At 36.0% G+C, this 21,719-nt stretch overlaps 2 protein-coding genes and 2 long non-coding RNA genes across 9 annotated transcripts; 2 read left to right on the top strand and 2 right to left on the bottom strand.

The window, feature by feature from the left end:
- Positions 1 to 1,047: 1,047 nt before the first annotated feature.
- LOC115993713 lies at positions 1,048 to 3,418 on the bottom strand. 2 transcript variants are annotated; one of them, XR_004093051.1, is made up of 4 exons: positions 2,706 to 3,418; positions 1,663 to 1,741; positions 1,271 to 1,338; positions 1,048 to 1,121 (listed from the first exon to the last, which is right to left on the bottom strand). It is a non-coding gene; the product is annotated as an uncharacterized LOC115993713 (long non-coding RNA). The 2 variants fall into 2 exon arrangements; XR_004093052.1 differs by having other exon boundaries at positions 2,646 to 3,418.
- A 3,143-nt stretch (positions 3,419 to 6,561) lies between these two features.
- Positions 6,562 to 11,494, top strand: LOC115950725 (nucleolin-like). The gene is made up of 11 exons (XM_031067961.1): positions 6,562 to 7,009; positions 7,533 to 8,668; positions 8,738 to 8,827; positions 8,907 to 9,365; positions 9,807 to 9,921; positions 10,004 to 10,171; positions 10,295 to 10,548; positions 10,667 to 10,757; positions 10,847 to 10,899; positions 10,982 to 11,066; positions 11,153 to 11,494. Exons 1-10 carry the CDS (start codon positions 6,772 to 6,774, stop codon positions 11,048 to 11,050), a joined length of 2,673 nt encoding a protein of 890 aa, XP_030923821.1. The 5' UTR covers positions 6,562 to 6,771; the 3' UTR covers positions 11,051 to 11,066; positions 11,153 to 11,494.
- Positions 11,495 to 11,856: 362 nt separating this feature from the next.
- Positions 11,857 to 15,029, top strand: LOC115950726. Of its 2 annotated transcripts, none has more exons than XR_004083100.1 (2): positions 11,857 to 13,544; positions 13,739 to 15,029. It is a non-coding gene; the product is annotated as an uncharacterized LOC115950726 (long non-coding RNA). The 2 variants fall into 2 exon arrangements; XR_004083099.1 differs by having other exon boundaries at positions 14,775 to 15,029.
- A 2,225-nt stretch (positions 15,030 to 17,254) lies between these two features.
- Positions 17,255 to 20,274, bottom strand: LOC115951022 (protein BASIC PENTACYSTEINE6-like). Of its 4 annotated transcripts, none has more exons than XM_031068338.1 (3): positions 19,964 to 20,274; positions 18,667 to 18,723; positions 17,255 to 18,415 (listed from the first exon to the last, which is right to left on the bottom strand). In XM_031068338.1, the coding sequence occupies exons 2-3, from the start codon at positions 18,667 to 18,669 to the stop codon at positions 17,564 to 17,566; spliced, it is 855 nt and encodes a 284-aa protein (XP_030924198.1). In that variant the 5' UTR covers positions 18,670 to 18,723; positions 19,964 to 20,274; the 3' UTR covers positions 17,255 to 17,563. The 4 variants fall into 4 exon arrangements, with proteins under 4 accessions (XP_030924198.1, XP_030924196.1, XP_030924199.1 ...); XM_031068336.1 differs by having other exon boundaries at positions 18,667 to 18,722; positions 19,961 to 20,274; XM_031068339.1 differs by lacking the exon at positions 19,964 to 20,274 and adding an exon at positions 19,830 to 19,849 and having other exon boundaries at positions 18,667 to 18,722.
- Positions 20,275 to 21,719: the final 1,445 nt, after the last annotated feature.

Raw genomic sequence — 21,719 nt, forward strand, 5'->3', positions numbered from 1 at the left:
AAGAAGAGAAACACTATCATAATGAAATAAAAATTTAGGGGAAATTAAAGGACAACAAGATTACACGAAAGATGATAAATGGCTATTTATTTTGGAGAATGGCCGCCACAATTACATGTGGTACCTTTATAACCAACCTATGCACTGTGTAGAAACGCGGCTATAGGGGCCCAAAACGCAGCTAAGATATATTCAAGGCCAATGTTGGGCCATATATTAACAGAAAAAATTTTAATTTCAGCTCCAACCATATTGCTAGCACTTTATGTATGGTCATACATATACTCTAAGTTTCCAAACATTTAAGTGGCAAGATTTGTCAACAATATTAAATGGGAAATATGTCAAACCTAGAGCCATCCAGAATGCCTGAGGAATTGGCACTCCAAGCTTGATCAGGGGACCTGCTTGGTCCATATTGATTTGGCCAACGCATGAATTATATGCCTAATAACATATGGAGCACAGAAGACCTCAATGCAAGGCACAGAGAGAAAACAGTTGTTTGGCAGGAAATTTTTATTACGATTCAGGAACTTGACAGGAAAATTCTATTACTATGAAGGAACTTCTTATAAAAGACAACTGAAGATAACAGAAAGAGACCCCACATTAGCTAGATACAGAATGCAATAATTTGGTCCAAGTCATAACATTAATTTTTGGGGTCAATTTCATGAATAGAATCCATACAGCACCCATGATGCGTACTCTACCACTAGGACAACCTCAATAGCCTTTTCGAGTCCTAACTTTACATGCTAATGCCAATAAGCTATAACTCAGTTGGTACTTCTTCCTCCCATATTAACTGGATGGAGTGTGAGCTTGTGGGTGCAAGACTCACAGGGTGCATGTGTAACTTACCAATAAAAAAATGATAAGCTAACGTCTAGTCTTTAATGAAAGTCTTTACACCAAATATATCTATAGTAGACAACCAAGATAATATTGATAAGGTATGTGGGTGAAAAATTACTCACACACCTCTCTAGTAAGATATTATAATACAAATAATTTTGTCTCTCTCACCTTGGATCTCTCCAAACATTATGGAAATCAAAGCGAGGGATAACTAGTATTGCATTCAAAAGCCCAACTACAGCCACTGCATTATAGATCTGCCAAAGAGACATAACAGGTTACCAATTTATCACATTTTTTTCTTTTTTCTGGTCAACACCCTTCTTAGTTTCTACAAAGACAAGAAAATCACATAATAGAACTACTAGAGCAGAAAGCTGGTCATGAATATTGAAACTTTACATACCGTAGAGCGTTGTTGGTTAAGACCACCATTAGCCTCAACAATCAAGTAACCACTGGGGCCAGAGGACTCTGAAATTCAAGGGAAAATGTCAGTTTTTTTTTTTTTTTTTTTGGGGGGGGGGGGGGGGGGGTGGAGACCAACTGAATTCCATCCTAGTCAAGCATCAACATGCAAAACAATGAAAAAGGACTAGAGCCTTTTGAAAGTGTAAGGTTGTTGATGTCTACAGTCCAACTAGTACTATTGACCAGTGGAATAAATAAAAAAATAAACATGTGTTTAAGATAAGAGGATTTATATGTGTGATTCTCAAATCCCACAAGACACATTTGAGAATTGAAGAAGTAACTTTAGAAGCCAATCTTAACACATTATTCTAACTTCATACGTACCAAAACATGGACTAGTTGTTGAATTTGGACACAGTTTTTGCTCTTTTACCCTTCTTTTTTTTTTCCAAACAGAGGACAACTGCAACAAGAACAACCTTGCATTTAATCACAACAAATTCATATGTTATGCACACACTTAAATACCACAAACCAAAATTATCACTTTGGAATATTATATTAGATTTCAATTTGAAAATAAACAAGATAACAACTATAACAGATAGCAATAAAACAAGTAAACTAAGAGAATGTCAACACATTTGCACTAACCACGTTACGTAATGTAGCACTATTTGATTTGTAACTTGCTGAATACTAACATTATAGGCCACGCAGTACTTCCAAAAAAAATAACACTCACAAACTCTAATTATTTGGCACCTCTAATTGGTTACTCTGTTCTGATCAAACCTATCTGGGTTAACAAAGAAAAAACCAAACAGCCTACTCTCCCATGTAAAATAATTTCAACAAACTTCCCATGTAAATTCATTATTTGAATACCATTTCACAAGTATATATGAATCTCCAAGACAATTTTTCCAATTGAAATTTCAAGAAACTTTTCCAGTCATCAATCAACTAAAAGAAAACACCATAATACTACTTCCATCTACTATTACTTTCTGTGTGGTTAATGCAATCATAAAGCAACACTAAATTACTATAATAGAGGAGGCAAATGAAAACCCACAAGAAAAAAAAATTATTATTATTATTATTATTACCAAAAAAAAACCAATAGTAAGTCCAAAATTCTAAACATCCCTACAACTATCCTATTTAAGTAAAACCCATTTGATATTTTACCCATTTTTAGAAACCAGTAATTCTTATACTCTAAAAAAAAAAAAAAAAACCACTGAAAAATTCTAGTATACTCCATGATTAGAAACATTCCTTTCTGAACCTCAAATGTAGCGATCAAAAACCACATCTTGCACAAAAAAACAAAAACAAAACAAATTGAAATAATTGTTTACTTTTTCTTTTCCTGCATTTTCTTCTGCAACCAAATGAAAAACCCAAAACAAAGAGCGAACCTCAAGAACAGAGGAATTATCAGAGTGAATACGAGGCTAGAGTTTTCGAAACATGTCGTGGCTACGGTACACGGCACCAGGAGTGGTAGGCCAGCCGATGAGAGCCGAGAAGGGCCCACCAACACACATGAGCAACCCAGATAAGTAGAGCAGAGGAAGCACCACCAAGTACCGCAGGTTTCGCCGGAACAGAATGCCACTGCTGAAGCTGTCCTTTAAGAGCTGAGACTGTGCTTTGGACCGCACTCATCGCCGGCATTGGGATACGTTGGAGCGAAGCGGCGGCGACAGAGGCGGGCTCGACGAGCTGCTGCTTCCTCCGCCGCTGTTGTTGTCACTGGAGTTGCCATTTCCGTTGTGGGTTTTAGGTTTCATGGCCATGTTTTTTTTTTTTTGTTTCACTTGTGCGTTTAAACTTGATCAAGTGGAGTGACAGCCTGCCAGTGACAGAGCGAGCCTTGCTAGTGAAGAGCTTGGGTCTCTTTGGTCAGCAAATTTTTTCGGGTTTTGATGAGGGAGGAGGCGTGAGGTTTGTGGGTAGTGGGTTGAGAGCACGGCGGCGAGAGCTCTTGAGAGCACGGTGGCGAGATTGGATCGGGAGGTTGAGCTGAGCTAGTGAGAGCTGAGATTAGGGATCGGGAAATTTCAATAGTGTTGAAATTTAATTAGGGTTTGTTTCAATTTATACCATATGTGGAGCTGCATTTTATTGAACGCAGCTCAAATACGTTTGGAGCTGCGTTTCATATCAGATCGAGCTACGTTTATTAAACGCAACTCCAAACGTATTTAAGCTGCGTTTAATAAAACGCAGCTCTATATCAGATGGAGCTGCGTTTTTTAAACGTAGCTTAGGGAAATATTAAAAAAAAAAAAAAAAATCCCCACAGAGCCGCGTTTTTTAAAACGCGGCTTAAGAGCTTTTAGCTAAAACGCAGCCTTAGCCGAACAAAATGTGGCTCCACCCCTGGTCTATAGCCGCGTTTTCTAAAGGCGGCTATAGAAAAGGGGTGGAGCCGTGTTTTACAAAAACGCAGCTCAAATTACTGTCCTGGAGTTGCGTTTAAAAGCTAAGTTATTAGCTTTCTTCTGAAGCTAAGGGAGGAGATAACCTGTTTAAATGAGCTGGGACGGATTTGGTGTTGATTCCCATTCAAATTTTGAAATGATGCTGCACCTGCTTCGTATTTTGGCTCTAATTTTCCGCTCAAAATTCCAATTGATTCAAGATGGGTGTTTTCTGAAAGGAAAAACAATTATCTATAACTTTTTCAGAAATAGAGAAAGCCAAATTTCAACGTTATCCATGCCAAAAATGTGTTTCAAATTACTGCTGAAAATAGTAACGTCTTTTGAGCATTTTTGAATTTTTTTCATAGGATGTATCTGTTTCTTTATCCAATTTATTTTTTCAAAAATCTTTCTTCTGGAGCAAAGGGAAAGGATAAGTCTATTAGATAGGCTTTAACAGATTTGATGTTGATCCCCATTTGAAATTTTGAGAGAAAATTGAAGATAATGCTGAATTTGTGTTATCTTCTGCACCTGTTTCGTATTTTGGCCATAACTTTCTGCTCAAAATTCCAACTGATTCGGGATCGATGTTTTTTGAAAGGAAATTTAATTCTCTACAACTTTTATAGAAATAGAGAAATCTAAATTTCAACATTTTTCTGGCCAAAAATGCGATTCAAGTTGCTGCTGAAGATAATGACGTTTTTTGAGCATTTTTCTGTTTTTTTGAATTTTTCAAGGATCATATCTCCAATTTTTTTTTTTTTTTTTTTTAAAGAGCAGATAAGATGCCATAAAGAAAAACATTTTTTATTATTTCTTTTTAAAAAAATGAAAAAAAAATGAAATCCAATCAAAAATCACAATTAATTAATTTTAAATTAGTTCTTGTGAGAACCAATCAAAATTAAGTGTTTAGAATAAGATGTAATCAGACCCATTGTATAGGCGAGTCATGATCGTTGAAAATTGTTTGTATGATAACTTTTGATCAGGTGGTTCGATCAAAACCCATGACATACCATTATGATCGTTAGAACATCAGGATTTGTTTTGTATCACAAATCTAAAGATCTATCGGTTGGTTAAATGCAAGTTGTAAAATTAGGTGTCTACACTAGGGCTATCCAAACTCGACCAAAACTTGCCTACCTGCCAAAACTGTCCGGCTTGGAACCGAAACTCAACCAATTTTGTAAGTGCGAAGGTTGGTGGCGGTTGAAAAGTTCAAAATTTGACAAGTAACGGGTTGAGTGGCTATTTTGGAGTTCAAAACTTGACATAAACCGATTCGACTAATGCAAGAGTGTAAAGCTCACTAGAAACCTCTGTTCTATGTCAACTAGGGCTGTCCAGAGCACTTATGGTCCCAACCCACCCGCCTAGGCCAATCGATTCAATTCGAAAACCACCCGATCCGACTCATGTGACAGTTGGTAGCAATTTTCGAAGTCCCAAACCCAATTTCGACGAGTCGGTTGGCAATTCATTGCATTGAAACCCGATTCAACTGACCTGACCGATTCCACCACCAAAAGGGCGTTGATATGTAATGTTTAAGGAATTCCTCGGTTAGATCTCGTAAAATCCAGTAAGATCATGTATAGATCAGGCGAGCTAAACAGGATTGGTTTTCACCTAGATTTTCGACCAAATCTCATCCAATCATCATCCAATGAAAAATTGACCAATTTGACCCAACTCTTTGACTGATTGGCGGTGGGTTTGGAAAATGTCCACTTGACTTGGTCGTGTCAGTTATGGGTTGGGCACAAACCTGACTCGGACTGACTCGGGGACACCCCTACTATCAACCATCACCCTCCCTTTCTCTCTTAACTTCAAATCCGAAAAGATCTCAACCAAATCTGTCGAGATCTCTTCGAGTTCCGGTGAGATCTTGCTAGATCCAACTAGATCTGGCAACCAAAACGACCACCGTCTCACCACTTCTCCTTCACTAGTTTCAACTAAAACTGACCACTATCCATCTAAACCAAAACCAACTCAACCCATGGTTAGTAATTGTTGGCGGCGAGTATCTTAAATTTGCCACCCAATGTGAGCTAGTTGGTTCCAAATTGAGCACAAACTTGATCCAGACCTAACCGTGAATAGCACTAATTATTACATCAACATCTCACTTTATTATTAGGGGTTTCATCTTAGATCCATTAAGAAGATCATTCTCTAAAAGATGTAGAGCCTTTGGTTATGCACAAATTGGTTATAGTTTCAACGTAATAGTTCCTCAATCGATTTTCAAGAGACAATGAATGAAGTTGAAAATGTGGAAGTTGCATAATTATGGCGTTGAAATCATGACTTGAATGACTCAAAAATCAAAACAATAGATAAGAGTTAGGAGTCACAATCCATGTTTTGAAAATTTAAGGGTAAAATAAAAATGATCACTTGGTCTATTTGGGATCTGTTTATTTTGCTGAAACTGAAAAATTTTTATTGAAAAAATACTATAGATAAAGGTAAATGTTAATTGGAATAGTATAGTGAGACTCATGAATAGTGTTAAAAAGTGCAGTGAGACCTATGAATAGTTGCAAAAATAAATTAGCAAAAAATAAGCTAGCTGAACAAACACTAATGCAAACTATAATTCAATTAAATGAAATTTATGTTTACCGACTTGCATTATTCGGATAATATTTTGGGTAAAGCAATGGGCACATGGGGCCTAGCCCATATGATCATGAAGAAGTACGAATCTCTGTGTACGTGGCGACTTCGTCAACGCAAATCATCATAAAAACTCCAAACGACGTAGTTTAGCACGTTGCCCGAACCGTAAAAAGGTTTTGGAACGTGGCCGTTCTTTACATTTCATTTCATAACCTTTTCCATCAATCTACTACACGTCGCCCTCCCACTCTATTTATAACTCTACTCTCTTCCAACACTTCCATCTTCGTTCAAAACCGTTAAAAATAAACAAAATTAATTTTCTCAATTTTTATGATTTTATCTCTCTTCTACCTAGGGCTTCAGTTCAATCCCAATTTCGATTGAGGTTTTCCATAATTTTTACACAGCAATGAGAACTCGTAACTCGGAAACCCCCAAATCGGCGGCGAAGAAAACCCCGCCGCCGAAGAAATCCGCCTCCAAATCGCCTCCCGAGTCGGCCGCCGCGGAATCGGCGGCTACTACTCCGAAAACCGCCCAGACGGTGAAGCGGCCCTCCCCCGCCACCAAAGCCAAGCCGGTGAAGAAGAGCGACACCACTCCCAGTCTGAGCTCGGCGTCTGATTCCAAGCCTGAACAATCAACAAGTAATTTTCAAATATTTCTCTATTTTTTTATTATTATTATTATTATTATTATTTTTTTTTTTTTGTGAACTGGGTTTAGTTTCTGGGTTTATATAAAGAGCAAAAGAAAGTGACTTGGTGGTAGTTGCGTTCATAAGAAATCAGCTGAATCAATTATCAAATAGTCCAATTAGGGTTCATTGAGCAGAACTAACCGCAAATTGGGTTTGATTTAGGAGATAGTAATGGATATATCATATAGGGTCTAGGTAATCTTAGCTTAAAAGACAAGTTTGGCCTTTAAAGTTTATCCAATGAGCCATTTTAGTCCTTGAAGTTTAAAATGATAGCTAGCCAAATTTTAAACCGATAATCATCACTCTATTGGGACTAAAAGTGATAATTAAAATTGCTTATGTATTTTGGCTTAAATCTTATGCTTGGGGAAGCTTAATGTCTATAATTATAATTCGGATAGTTTTCATGTTACTGTTGAAATTGTAATATTAAATTGATGGTCTGCATAACTTATGCGGTTTTGCAGTAGTAGGTGAGGAGCCCAAAGCATCAGCTGATGCTGCTCAGGTGACAGCAGGGACGAAAGTTGTTAGAGTGACAAAATCAGTAGCAAAGAGGACCCCGGGAAGAACTAAAACACCCACTTTGGTGAGAGCTGTTATGGTGCAGACACCCAATTCTGCTGAATCTATGAAGTCAAATGTTGAAGAATCTCAGGAGGAGGGAGATGTAGTGATTATCAGTAAGGAGGAATTTGTCGTTGAAAATGTAGTGGAATCTAGGAAGAATGAAGAAACCTTGATGGAAGTGGAAGAACCGGTTGTTGAACACATTGAAGAATCCGTGAGGAAGGAAGGAGCCATTACGGAAGTAGTAGAACCTTTTGTTGTTGAATGTGCTGGAGAATCTGCACAGAAGGAACGAGTCACAGTGGAATTGGAAGAACCTGCTGCTAAAAATGTTGTTGAGGAGGAAAGCGTGATGAAAGTGCAAGTAGCTTCTATTGCAAATGTTGTTGGTGATTCTTCAAAGCAAGAAGAGCCTATAGCTGAAGTAGTTGTGAAATCAGTTGAGAATGAGGAGACCACTGGTGCGGAGGAGGGGGAGGAAGTTATGGAAAGAGGAAACGATGAGGAAACAAAAGATGCTGGAGATAAGGATGAACCCAATGTTGAGCATGTTAACATGGAACAAAATGTCATAGAGAAGTTTGGAGGAAAACATACTCAACCTGTAAAGGAGTATGTGATTGATGAGGGAATGGAGGATTACAATGATAGAGTGGACCTTGGAGAACATGGGGAGGAGGAACTTGTTGAGTATGATCCAGAGGAGCCTGTTGAGGATGATCTGGAGGAGCCTGTTGAGGATGATCGAGAGGAGCCTGCTGAAGATACTGAGGCATTGGATGAAGAACACAGGGAATTAAATGCTGCTGCGAAGGAGCGTAAGATTAAGAAAGAGCATGAGATATTTGTTGGTGGGTTGGATCGGGATGCAGAGGAGGAAGACGTGAGAAAGGTCTTTGAGAGGATTGGAGAGGTAGTTGAAGTTAGGTTGCATAAGGATCCATCTACAAATAAGAATAAGGGGTATGCATTTGTGACGTTTGCTAATAAGGAGCACGCAAAGCGAGCTTTGTCAGAAATGAAGAACCCTGTTGTATGTAACTATTCATAGTTTTTGTTATCAATATTTATACTTTTCATTCTGATTCCTTTTTGTCCTCAGATTCATGGAAAACGATGTGGAACTGCACCCAGTGAAGACAATGACACATTGTTTATGGGCAACATCTGCAACACATGGACAAAGGAAGCTGTATGTGTCAAAGAGTTAGTATATTCGTATTAACTTCTTAGGCTAATGTACTGATTCTTGATACTAAATGGAATGACAGATAAAGCATAAGTTGAAAGAATATGGTGTGGAAGGTGTTGAAAACATAACTCTTGTCCCAGATGTTCAACGAGAAGGGTTGAGCCGGGGTTTTGCGTTCCTTGAGTTCTCTTCACATGCAGATGCCATGCTTGCATACAAAAGGCTTCAAAAGTCTGATGTTATTTTTGGCCACCCTGAGAGAACTGTCAAAGTAGCTTTTGCTGAACCTTTACGTGAACCTGATCCAGAGGTCATGTCCCAAGTGAAGTCTGTATTTCTTGATGGGCTTCCACCACACTGGGATGAAGACCGTGTTAGAGGGTTGCTTAAAGGTTATGGGGAGATTGTACGAATTGTCCTGGCTCGGAATATGTCAACCGCCAAGAGGAAGGATTATGGATTTATTGATTTCTCTGCCCATGAAGCTGCTGTTGCCTGCGTTGCTGGTATAAACAAAGCAGAACTTGGTGATGGGAAGGTATTTCTTTTAGTTCGATGTGTTTTGATATATCAATCTTTGAAGTATTTATCTTTTTGCTTTATTCTTTTTCTCTCTACTTTATGCATATATCTTAAAATATAAAATGGTGGATCAATGATAGGCACCCTGGAACCATATAAAATAGACTGAATGGTTTTAAAACAGACCAGGTAAAAAGAAGGAAGGGCAGAAGGGGGGGTTGGAGGCAATGTGCGTAAAGTAATTGATCTATACATACATACGGATTAAACATGAGACAGTCTGGATTTCTGTTATATTTATGTTTTCTGCAAGATTTTTATCACTCATATATTTGTTACTGTGTTTATGTAAGTGCTTGGTACACAAGAACAATATAGTTTTGCCTAATTTATTGTTAGACTCCTATTGATGTAGTATTAATAAAGTGCGTTATGTTGTTGTCATGTAAACTGCTAGATGAAAGTGAAAGCAAGGTTGTCAAATCCTTTGCCCAAAACACAGGCTGTGAAGGGTGGAATGTGTGGTGGATTTCGAATTGGCCGTGGCGTTGGTGGAGCAATGTCAAACTTTGGTGATTTGTTTATTTATTTTTGAGAATTGAAGCTTTGTTGACATTTGTAAGTATTTTTCATTTAATTTCCTGTTGCTTACAGGAAGGGGGTTTGGGCGGGGGGGACAACCCTTCCACCGTGCAAATTTCCAACGAAACAGGGGTTTCTATCGTGGTGGACGTGGTCAAACTGGTAGAATGAATTTTTCAAACGAGTATGATTTCGACAATCAATATGCTGAGTTTCATGGAAGACAATTTGCTGGACGAGGTTATTTGTCGAGCTCATTCTTTTATTCTCACTTTCTCTGTCTGTCTGTCTCTCTCTCAAAAAAAGCACATACAAATAGCTGCTCTCTCAGTTTTAATATGTGTGATTATTCTGCAAAAGCAGGGGGAAGAAGGAATTCATTTAGAGGTGGTAATTATGCATCTGGTTCGGGAAGTACAGTTGCTGCCCCATCAAGGTCGAATCTTGATCGTCCCTGGCATGGTGCCCCTGATAGAGGCCGTGGGATGCATGTTCCTTCTAGGAGGCAACCATATTCGCCAGAGGGACGCTTGGACAGAACTTTTGGGAGGCATTATGATGACCCTTATCTTTATGATGATAATTCACATGGAATGAAACGCCCATTTTATATGACGGCAAGTTTTTCTTTTTCTTTTTGGCTTCATTTATTTTAATATAAATTGCGTGTTTTCATAATCTTAAATTACTTATATAATATTTCTCACTTTTTGAAACAATGCTTCTTGGTTTCAGGACCATGATCCTGATTATATGGAGCCTAGTAGGTTTCGCCAACGTTTGGATTACGCTGATCCAGCAGCTTTCCGTTCAAATCGCTATCGTGGTATGAATTCTATGTTCAGTGGTGATATTTATTTTTCTGGGCATTCTCATTTTTTGAGATTGATAAAAAAAATTGTTTGTATGTTTCAGATAATTATGGACCTGGCAGTAGTAGCTACCCTCATGAATATTATGGCCCTGATGTGAGCAATCCCTCTTAGCTTATCGTATTTGACTTTTATATTGACAACTTAATGATGTTATATTATAAATTTACTGTTGCAGTATGGTGGAGCTCCATATTCGTCTTTCTATGGGAGTGACCGCCCATACGGTGGTGGCTACTACTATTAGATTTATAGAACCAGTGGTAATACAATGATTCCATCTCTAATTTTTAATCATGGTAGTGTTTTCTCTTCTATTAATGTTTGAAAGGTTCATAATTGTGTTTAGGTGGGCTTGGAAATGCGGGATGCACTATATCAGTGATGAACAAGTGACTTGCTGCTAGAAAGAAAAGTTGAAGTAGCACTATATATTTCCTGAATGTCTTCGTACTACCTTTCCTCCTATTCCTTTCTGCTATTTGGTTTTCTCTCTATGAAGTTTTTGGTAGAATTATCCTGAATGTTTCTAGTTTAGGCCGTCTCTCAAGGATCTTTTACTAAGAAACTGATGTATTTCTGTATTATGGAGATTGAATGGACCTGCCCTTTAGGCTTAGATATGAAAAGATTTGAGGATTTTATGATATGAGCTGTTATGCTAAAGAGCAACAATTTGCTTCATGCTTTATTGATGATACTAAATTCTGATGTTTATAGAAAACAAATTGGGTGATTTCCTTGAAGTAACAAGTTCAGATGAATCAGATTTAGGTTTTAACCTGTTATCAGTGGGGATGCAGAGGTTAAAATTTTAAAATGCAGATGGAGGCTCTTTGGAGAATATCTCTAGTGTTTTTCTGGAGAGAGAAAGAGGTTTCATATTTTGTATGCATGACAGAGGATTCATATTGTTTTGATAAAGTATTAAATAAACAATATTATTGGAGTTACTTATGGTTATGGATTGGGGAGGATCTTGTTCTTCTTAATGTCTACTTGAGTAGAAAGGAAAGGAAATTTTTTTTTGGGGGGGGGGGGGGGTTGGGTGGGGGGGGGGTGGGGATGGTTGTTTAACTGTGTTGTCCTTAGTTACATCCAGTTAATCTTTGCGGTATCTTGCTGGTTGATGAAATTGTTCATCTGAAAGTATGCCTCTGCATTTTATCTTACAAAAAAATGTTGCCCCTTTATAGAATCAAGATTTGAAATATTTTGTTTGATGCTTCTGCGGCGAACACAAGTGACAGATCTGGTCAACTATAGTACTTGATCAAGTTCAATAGCATGTGTTTTCTTTCTGTGGGAGATCTCTGTGGTATTTCTACTTAACTCGCATCATTTGGTGTGGTTAAGATCGTAGTTGATTTTTTTAATTTAAATTTTTTGGTGAGACAACAGTCAGAAAGTTTTTAAGGTTTAGTTGCATTCTAATTTTGATTTTTACTAAGGCATTGGCAAGTAAAAAAATATTGGCGTTCCATCGCGAATTGAAGTTTGATAGGAAAAGAATCTGCTTCTTGAACTTAAGATGGTTGAATTGCTTTCCTAGTTTGTTAGCATTTCTGGTGGTGTTATATGTGCTATTTCTCTGTTCCATTGTGAATTGAGGGCATTACCTTGAGTGGATTTGGTTTTTAATTGAACCAGTCGGTTTCCACTGTATTTCCAATTGAGCATTAGTGAGCTAATTGGTTTGAATTTTTCTGAAAGTACAATAGCCTCTATTTGTGGTGTTAGATGTTATGATTCTATAGATTGTTTTAGGATTGGTTACTATTGGGCACTAAGACATAGGACATTGTGTTTTGTCATTTTTAGTTGATTGTCATAGGGACTATTACTAATGGAAACAGAGACCATGGATATTGCAATTGAATCATGGGTTTTAGGAGACTGTCTTAGGTGTACTCTGACAGTTTGATGCAAAAATGAGTTTGGATATATGTCTATATATTTCCCCTTCGAAAATTATGTTGCTTTCTTTTTTTGCTTCATTTACTAATACTAGGTTTTGTGGCCTTTTAAAATTATATGAAAGATCTTTCTTAATTTAAATTTCATTAATAGATTACCAATATCTAGAGTGTGATTAGGGTTGTTTTGGAATGGTAATTTCTAACTTCTCAAGTCTGTCTTATATTTTTCTTGTGCTGAATTTAACCAAAAAAACTTTGTACTTCAATTTCACAATGAATGATGCAGTATCTAAAAAATAACAAAGTGTTTTTATTACTTGCTGTTGGTGGATTCAACATGTGTTTTTTTTTGTTTTTTGTTTGTCAATTTCACAACAAATGATCCATCATTTCAAAATTTGACCTATAATGACTGATATTTATGAACTTTTCATTTCTCCATATATTGAGGCTTCTAGAAATATTTTCCCTCAACTTTCCTCCTTTTCATCTTGTCTGCTTACCATCCCCGAATGCTTGATGCAAGGGTGGTTGTGTGGAAAAATCATGTAGAATTTAGCTTCATTTGATAGAATGGGAAAAGTTGAGGTATCTCTTGTGGTATTTTCTGAAGATTATGATATGCCTTGTATAAGGCTATAAGCTCATTGAAAATATTTTAAAAACATGCATTTGGTTACTTCTTAAAGTTGGTGTTTCATAATTTTTATCTATGTTTAAGTGGATGCTTGACAGCAATGGGCTCCACAGCTGAGCAAAATGGTGGAGCCTCCTTGCATGGTACTGTAGAATTAAGAGTGGCTTCTTGGCTACATATTCCAGGTACTTAGACCTGTGCATTTATGACAGCTTCTTGCGAACCTATTGTATGTTTGGCTGTTGACTGCAAAGTGTCCTATTTAATTAATCAAGTACCCCAGTCTAATTTTTATCTGTTCTGATGGATTCCAAGTTTCAAGATGGTTGCGATGCCTACTTGTAGAGTTTTCTTATTATTTCTTCATTCTTCTTTTTAGCAAAAACATGTATTTTGGGTGACCTAGCTCAGAGTTATGCCAGTGTTAGTCTCCACATCAAAAAGCTGGATCAGTGGGCTATTGTAAAATAATGAAAGTTGAACTAGCACCAGATATTACTGCTACCTTGGTATAAGTTTTTGAATTGATATATAATCTGAAGAATTTGGTCGATTTAGAGTTTAATTAAATCATCTGAAGAATATAATCAGCATTGCAGATGACCAATCATTTCAGCCATGTACTAGGAAGTTCTCACTCTATCCTTCCCCCCCATTGCTATCAACTTAACTATTTGGTTCCAAATCTGAAATTTGAGTAATGTTGTTTGTAGGTTTTTGAAATTCGTGTGGGTGAAAAAGTATTTGGAAATATGTATAATGTTGTTTAAAAACTGAAAATGTGTTGTTTAGATAGTCTACCAAATGTGAGTCTCTAGAAAAGTCTTAGCTTGGGCCGCATGACACAAGTCTCTAGAAAAGTCTTAGCTTGAGAAATGGATACTATCACAATAGTCCAATCGCGGAAGTTATATGCATCCTATCTAAAGATATTTCAGTACATGTATGGCGTGGGACTGCGTTTTTGTTTTTTTAGAGAGAATTATAACATATGGCATTTGCATTTTATTTATTTATTTATGCGTATTTTTCATTCTTTCTTGTTAACGTGATGTGACATTCAAATAATATGAAACTCTAATTTTACTTATTTGACTTGAACTTGAGTTTTCGGTTTGGGCCAACTAATCTTGTATACTTAATTGATGCGTGCCATCACATGGGTTTTTTTTTAAGGTTGATACGATCTGTTTTAATGGGGCACGATTGAGCAGGTTGAGTAATTGAGTTGCCAAGAAATAAAATCTGAACATAAATACACAACTGTGGCTTCTTCCGTGTATTATCTAAATCTATTATCTATCAATGGCCTTGTGATCTAATGATAATTCCAATCCCACTTGTAAGCCCAAAAAAAAAAAAGTACTTTCTTGAAATGGTCTTGAGGTTTGATATATGACTGCAAAATTATACAGGGATCAACTGTTTGGCGAAAGAAGAAGATGAAGAAAAAGCTAAACAGTCACTTCGATTGATTATCTATTATTGTATCAATCTTGAAAACAATTGTAAAATGGAAATGAATGGCCCTGGGTGTGTGGTGTCCTCTAGCTATGCTTTTTGTATCCTTCATCTCTGTATTGCCTGTGAACACGATACATGTAATGTATTCCACGCTAGTTTTTGAATCCCCAATTATCATATATAGCTTAAAATAATAATTTTAATTACACAAGCCTATTTACCTTGATGTAAAAAGAACTAAAAAGATATGAACGCATAACGATATAAGCATAGGAAAACCTACTGATTTTTTTTTATAGCAAAAATATACTATTGTTTCCTAAAGTTTACTTAGAGCATCTATATCAGTTGGTGGATAGTCTTCTATAATACAAAAACTCCTCCATTTTACACATTTTGGTCAAAAAATCTCCCTTATCAGCTCATGTAAAATTGTGTAAAGTCTTCTAAAAATTTTCATGAGCTACAGTAACCGTGTACAGTTACTGTAGCTCTTCTATATATTTTTTTATATTTTTTTCTCTCTCCTCACTCTTGCCTTATCAGACCCTCTCTCACCCACTCATCAATGCCAAGAAGAAGAAGAAGCAGCTGACCATCACAACAACCCAGCACTGCTAACCGCTAAGCACAACCACTGCAACCCAACACCGGCAACCACCACCACAACAACATGGACACACCAAATCTAGATCCAAATTCATCAAACCCATATACAAATTCATATAAATAATCAAACCAAAATTGAAAAAAGAAGAAGGAGAAGAAGAAGAAAGAAAGAAGAAGATGCCAAAATCACCATTTTCTCCACCCAAAAATTTTGCTTTCTCCGCCCAAAATCCCTGCCTTAATCAAACCCAACCCAAAATCATCATCTATAATAAAAGTATAAAACCCAAATTGTAAAAGAAGAAGAGGAAAGAAAAAGATTCTCAACAAAAAAAAATTAAAAGAAGAGAAGAAAGAGTGGCAGAGATAGAGATAAGAATAAGAAGAAGAAGTGAAAAGGGGTGTATTCAGAAAAAAAAAGAAGGGTTGGTGGGGTTAGGTGGGAAATAATAATAAAAAATAAGGAAAATATTATTTTAATAAAAATGTGTGTATAATAGATAAACTGATGTGGGTGTTTTGTAAAATTGATGGTGTAAAATAGAAAAAGTCAGTATTTTGTGTAAAATAGACCGAATCTTTTAGACACACTGATGTGGTTACTCTTAGTAAGTGCTTTCAGTCCTTAAAGTTTCAAATAAGTGCTATTAGTTTATAAAGTTAAAAAAATGATCTCAATTGGTCATTCCATCAACATATGTTAAATTTTATTGCTTATGTGTCTATCAAAATAGTGATGTGTTATGATGTGGCAACAATTTTTATTATTAACAAATTACATGATGTGGCAAACCCACCACCCTCCAATCCCAAGTTCTCTCTTTCGATCCCAGTGGCCAGTGCCTCATGTCAGCCATTCACCAGTGCAATGTGAATGCCTAGTTAGGTCTCGGCTAAAATTTCAGTAATGGGCCAAGTAAAAGTTTCTCATAGAGAAGCGTGAAGGCTAAGATTTATGAAGAAGAAAGTAGTGCAGCAAATATCAAGAACGGAGAAACCGAGAGACAGCTCCATGAGAGAAAGAATGAAAGTTGTATTCTCTCTTAATGATAATTATAAATTTACAATATACAATCCCAAATTCAACCTCCATGAAATAAACTCAACTTCCATAAAGAGCAACAAATCCATATTAGACAAAGATCAACCCAAGATCTAAGCTTGAATTACGCAACCCATTACAAAACATTTCCTATGAAGACCAATAACCCTAGCTACGACAAATTAAATCTGGCCACAAATCTTGAAGTGGGTCTCTTTGGAAGCAAGCTCAGCCATAATAAATAAATAAATAAATAAGAATTGTGTCTGGCATACTCGAGGCTAGAAAAGAAAAACTTGAGATGACAGAGAGTATGGTGGGTTTGTTGACATGTAATTTATTAATAATAAAAGTTGTTGCCACATCATTAAAAAAAATTGACACATCACTACTCCACTAACGAAGTTGAATAAAGACCAATAACCCTAGCTACGACAAATTAAATCTGGCTACAAATCTTGAAGTGGGTCTCTTTGGAAGCAAGCTCAGCCATAATAAATCAAAAAAAAGAATTGGGTCTGGCAGACTTGAGGCTAGAAAAGAAAAACTTGAGATGGTAGAGAGCATAGTGGGTTTGTTGACATGTAATTTATTAATAATAAAAGTTGTTGCCACATCATTAAAAAAAATTGACACATCACTACTCCACTAACAGAGGTTGAATAAAGGACCAACAACGCTCATTTTATAAACTCCAAGAACCAATAATGATTACTTGAAACTTTAAAGACCAAAAACACTCGGTGGATAAACTTCAAGGACTAATATTGTATTTTCGCCTTTTTTTTTTTCATGACAGATAATACTACTCGATCACTGCTCCATAAAAAAATTTGAGAACTGCCTGCCCTCAGGTGAATTTCCTTTCGGCTTTCTTTTTTTCACGGTAAGAAAAAAATGTATAAGCAAACAAAAGTAAGATTTATAACAGCAAAGCTTCCTATAGAATAGCCTACTAGACATAACTATGAATGATTAGCATATCATCTCTGTTTTGCCCATTTCCCTAACAAAAAATTTGGGCACTGACCTTGTTACTATAATTCTTCTTCCATCCTTTATCAAGTCGGCAAATCCTACATTTACAGGCTACTTGATGGTACTATAGCGATTAGTCCCGTGCTTGCCCCAGTGATTCTTAAGGTCTACTGGAGCAGACAAGTCATGACCATCATCAATAAGCCGACAAAGTAGTTTAGAAAAGACACTACCACTCATCTTCCGGCCTCCTACACGGGCGCGGCGCTTATTGGGCACATGGGGCAGTGGATACATCGACATCTTGGTTGTGCAGCATGCTGATTGCCATCCACCATTTCCCCACTTATAGCATTGCTGAACTTCTCCAGTGCAAGAGCAAACCGGCGCTGGCATTGTGGACTCATCAAAATTGAACTTGTTCAAATCCGATTTAGTTTCCCACTCAAGCTCTGACATATCAAGCTGACTGTCTATCCCATTGCCACCAAAATCATGCTCGTCTTTCCATCCACTTGATGTGGAGGTAGTAACCTGCTTTCTTGCATCTATGGCACCTCTCCTGCCCTTTCTGAAAGACTTGGTGACCCCAGTAGCTACAGCAGAAGTTGATAATGCATCACTTAGAGGAACATTCCTAGTAGATAATGCAGCTTCAGACAAGTGATGGTGCCCATGTTTTGGTGCAGGAGAGATTCCATTTCCTAGCGAAACTGTGATTGACTTATCATCACTCATAGAGCATTCTCTGAAGTACAAAGCATTAAGAGCATCATAGCTTTCCAATATAAGTTTGTGTTCAGCAATTGCTGCATCCCGCTCCTGGATTGCTCTGTCCCGCTCAGCAAGAGCTTCTTCCTTTTCAAAAAGCACAATTTTTAGTTCTTGGATAGCCGTATCACGTTCTTGGACAGCAACATCCTTCTCAGCCACAATGGTCATGTACGTTTGCATCAAATGCTCCTTAATCACATTATGACAAAAAGTCAGTACAAATCCAGTTAATCATGTCTTCTAATCCCATTTGTCATAAATCAGAGGCTGATATGTAAACCAAAAGCTCACTCAGCTATAAACAGCTTTCGTACAGATTGAATTTTTACATATTTCAAATTAGGAAGAACTTCCATGTTAACAACAGTGATAATTTTGAAGAGCACTGACCGTATTTGGAAGCATATATAAGAACCAATACAGGGAAGTAAAGATCATACCATAAGCAGCTACTGTAGAAGTCAAAGCTATAAATCCATCCTCAAACATTACATTTCTGCAGCAGTAAAAGGCACAAAATCTTAGATCAAGGTGGAAGAAAAGGATGCCTATGACAGGGTTGACAAACTCAAAAATTATCCCCAGGACAATGTTTCTTTAGTGCTTAAGAATTTCACAAGTGTAGGAATTATTCAATGATACACAAATGCTGTACTATTGAACATTCTAGTTAAGTTTCTCATTGCAATCACTGTCAAGCACATCTACATTATACCCAAAAGGACTAGTCAAATTACAATTATGGCCAGTTTGGATTGAGGGGGAGCAGAGGGAAGTAGAGAATAGTTGAGTTGGTCAGAAATCGGTTCCGTTTTCGACCAACTCTACTCTACTTCTCTCTGCTCCCCCTCCCTGCCCCTCAATCCAAACTGGCCTTTAGAGCTTCTCGTAATCGTTATATAACTCAATTCAACTTGGCATATAACCAAGAGACTCAACACACAGTTATCAAACCCATTCCACATAATCCAAGGTATTGCAATCACAGCCTCATAAAATCCTAGGCCTAAGATTTTCACTAAAACAACCCATTGGGCACCACCCTACTTCCCACGTATATTTTTTCCTAATATTGTTTCTTTTATTATCGGTTTCTTTGTTCTGCAGCTGCTATTATAAACAAGAAAGAGACCCCCCAACACCACCAAGTTTAACATCAAAATTCAACAGCTTATTAGCTAAAATCATAACAACACTGGGGACCTTGAATTTGCAATATATTGGCTCCACTGCAAAAACCTAACAAATTCTCCCTTAGCTTCTCTCTATTGTTGTTATTTACCCATATTGCTCTTTTTTTATTTAAAAAAAAAAAATTCAGATATCATTCTACTTCAATCTATATAAAAAAGGAAAAATGGGAAGACATGATAGGAACAGTTAGAAATTACACATATGCAAACAATCCGTTGACAAATGATAAATTCATAAAATACCACGAAATAATTATTAGAAAAAAAAAAAAAAAAAAAAAAAAAGCATAAGGATTATAGTCAAGCTCAGAACTAAGAGTAAACAGAATGATAACTATATAGTACATAAGAATTTTTCCTGTATTTAAATTTCCTCAGATCATGTAAGAGTTTGAAATTTTAATACTTACGACACAAAAAGATACTTATAAGGAACAACTGAATGTACAAGAATATAACAATATAAACTGTATTGAATCTTATTCAAATAAAATTTGCAATAAATTTTTTTTAAAAGTGGGAATTAGGACACGAAGCTTACCAGAGAGAGAGAGAGAAAGAGTCAAGACTCAAAATAGAGAAGAAACGCGGAGTTGAAATTGAAATTTTTTTTTTTTTTTTTGGGGTTCTTCTTTGAAAGTTTGGGAGAGGCGGTGTCTCTTCCTAGGCACCTAGCTGTTTGTCTGTCTGTCTGTCCATTTTGACAAGTTAAGGTTTATTAAGGAGGGGCGGCAATACGACCACGTTTCAGCTTTTTCAGTCTTTTGAAAAATCAAGAAAGAAAAGTAATGTAATGTAATGATATCAAAACTAAAACTATACAAGAGTACAAGAGCACCGTTTTGATCAGATCAGCGTTTTGCAAGGGAAGAGGAATCATAATCATAAGTCATGACTCGTGACTCATGACTTATCACACACACTCTCGTTCCTCCAATCAGACAAAACAAACGTACTACTTTGAGAAAAGTCTACGGACCTGTTAAGTGTTAACCTTTTTTTTTGTCTTTTGGTGTTAGTCTTTATTATAATTAAAATTGGACCATTTCGTGCATTGCAAAACACGCGGTCTTTTAACAAAAAAAAAAAAAAAACACGCGGTCAAGCACGGTGTACTTCAAAGAAGCATTATCAACGCCGTATTCCAGCGAGTAACGTGCGTTTACCACCTCATTAGTCTTCTTCTTTTATTTTTTTTTTTAAATACAAAATTTGTATAAATAAATGAATTTTATCGGTTGTGGCTCCATCAAATTTTTCTAAGGTGATCATTATAAAACTTAAATTTTATAATATTTTACTTCAATTAAAAAATTTTGGGCTTTTCAATTTTGTTTGTAAATGCTTAATATATTGTTAAGGGAACTAAAGTTTAAGTGCAAAATTTTGTTACAAACCTAGTTATAACTTAAGGTTATAATTCTTACTAAACAAATTAACATGACTGTATATTTTGAAAATCTAACTGTTGAATTGCATATTCTTTATATTTTTAAAATACATGTTAAATTTCATGTCAATTGAATTTACTATTTAATCTATAAACTTATTTTTTATGTATAATTTTAGATTATAAAAACTCAAAATTTAAATATTTGATTGATGATATAGCTATTGATCTTTGATTTTATTGATATTTTGTAAATATGGAGGATATAAAAAGAAAATATAATCTAATGATGAATTTGTCAAAATTTATTCAATAAAAAAATGGCTAAAATGCATAATTCACCCTCTAAGTTTCTTCATAATTCATTTTAGTTCTCTAACTTTGTTTTCTTTTATTTTAGTGCTCTAAGTTTCAGATTTACTCATTTAAGGCATTTCCGTCAACTTTTGTTAAAATTTATTGGAAAAAAAATTTGGAAAATATTTTTCAATCATTAATTGAATTTTTTTTATTAAAAAAAATTGAAGAAATTTTTTAAAAATTAGAAAATTAACCGCAACATATAGCAAAAGATAGAAAAATCTTAATTGAATAAACTTAAAAATTAGAGGACTGAAATGAACTAAAACAAAGTTAGAGGACTGAAATAAATTTTGGTGAAACATAGAGGGTGTGTTTTGCATTTTAGCCAAAAAAAAAAAAAAATTAAGTGGAGTTGTGGCCTTAATCTACAACCAAGTTTGTTGCCAAAAATTGTCCAAAGTTTATTTATGTTGGGCCTAGAAAAATTTAGGGTGGTCACAATTTTTTTTTTTAAAGATAAAAAAAAAAATCATAAATTTTTTTAATTTATATATAATAATTTTTTTTTCATCAATGTAGAGCTACCCCTGGTTTTACTAACATATGC

Source organism: Quercus lobata, chromosome 6, assembly GCF_001633185.2.
Source record: "Quercus lobata isolate SW786 chromosome 6, ValleyOak3.0 Primary Assembly, whole genome shotgun sequence".
NCBI lineage: Eukaryota > Viridiplantae > Streptophyta > Magnoliopsida > Fagales > Fagaceae > Quercus > Quercus lobata.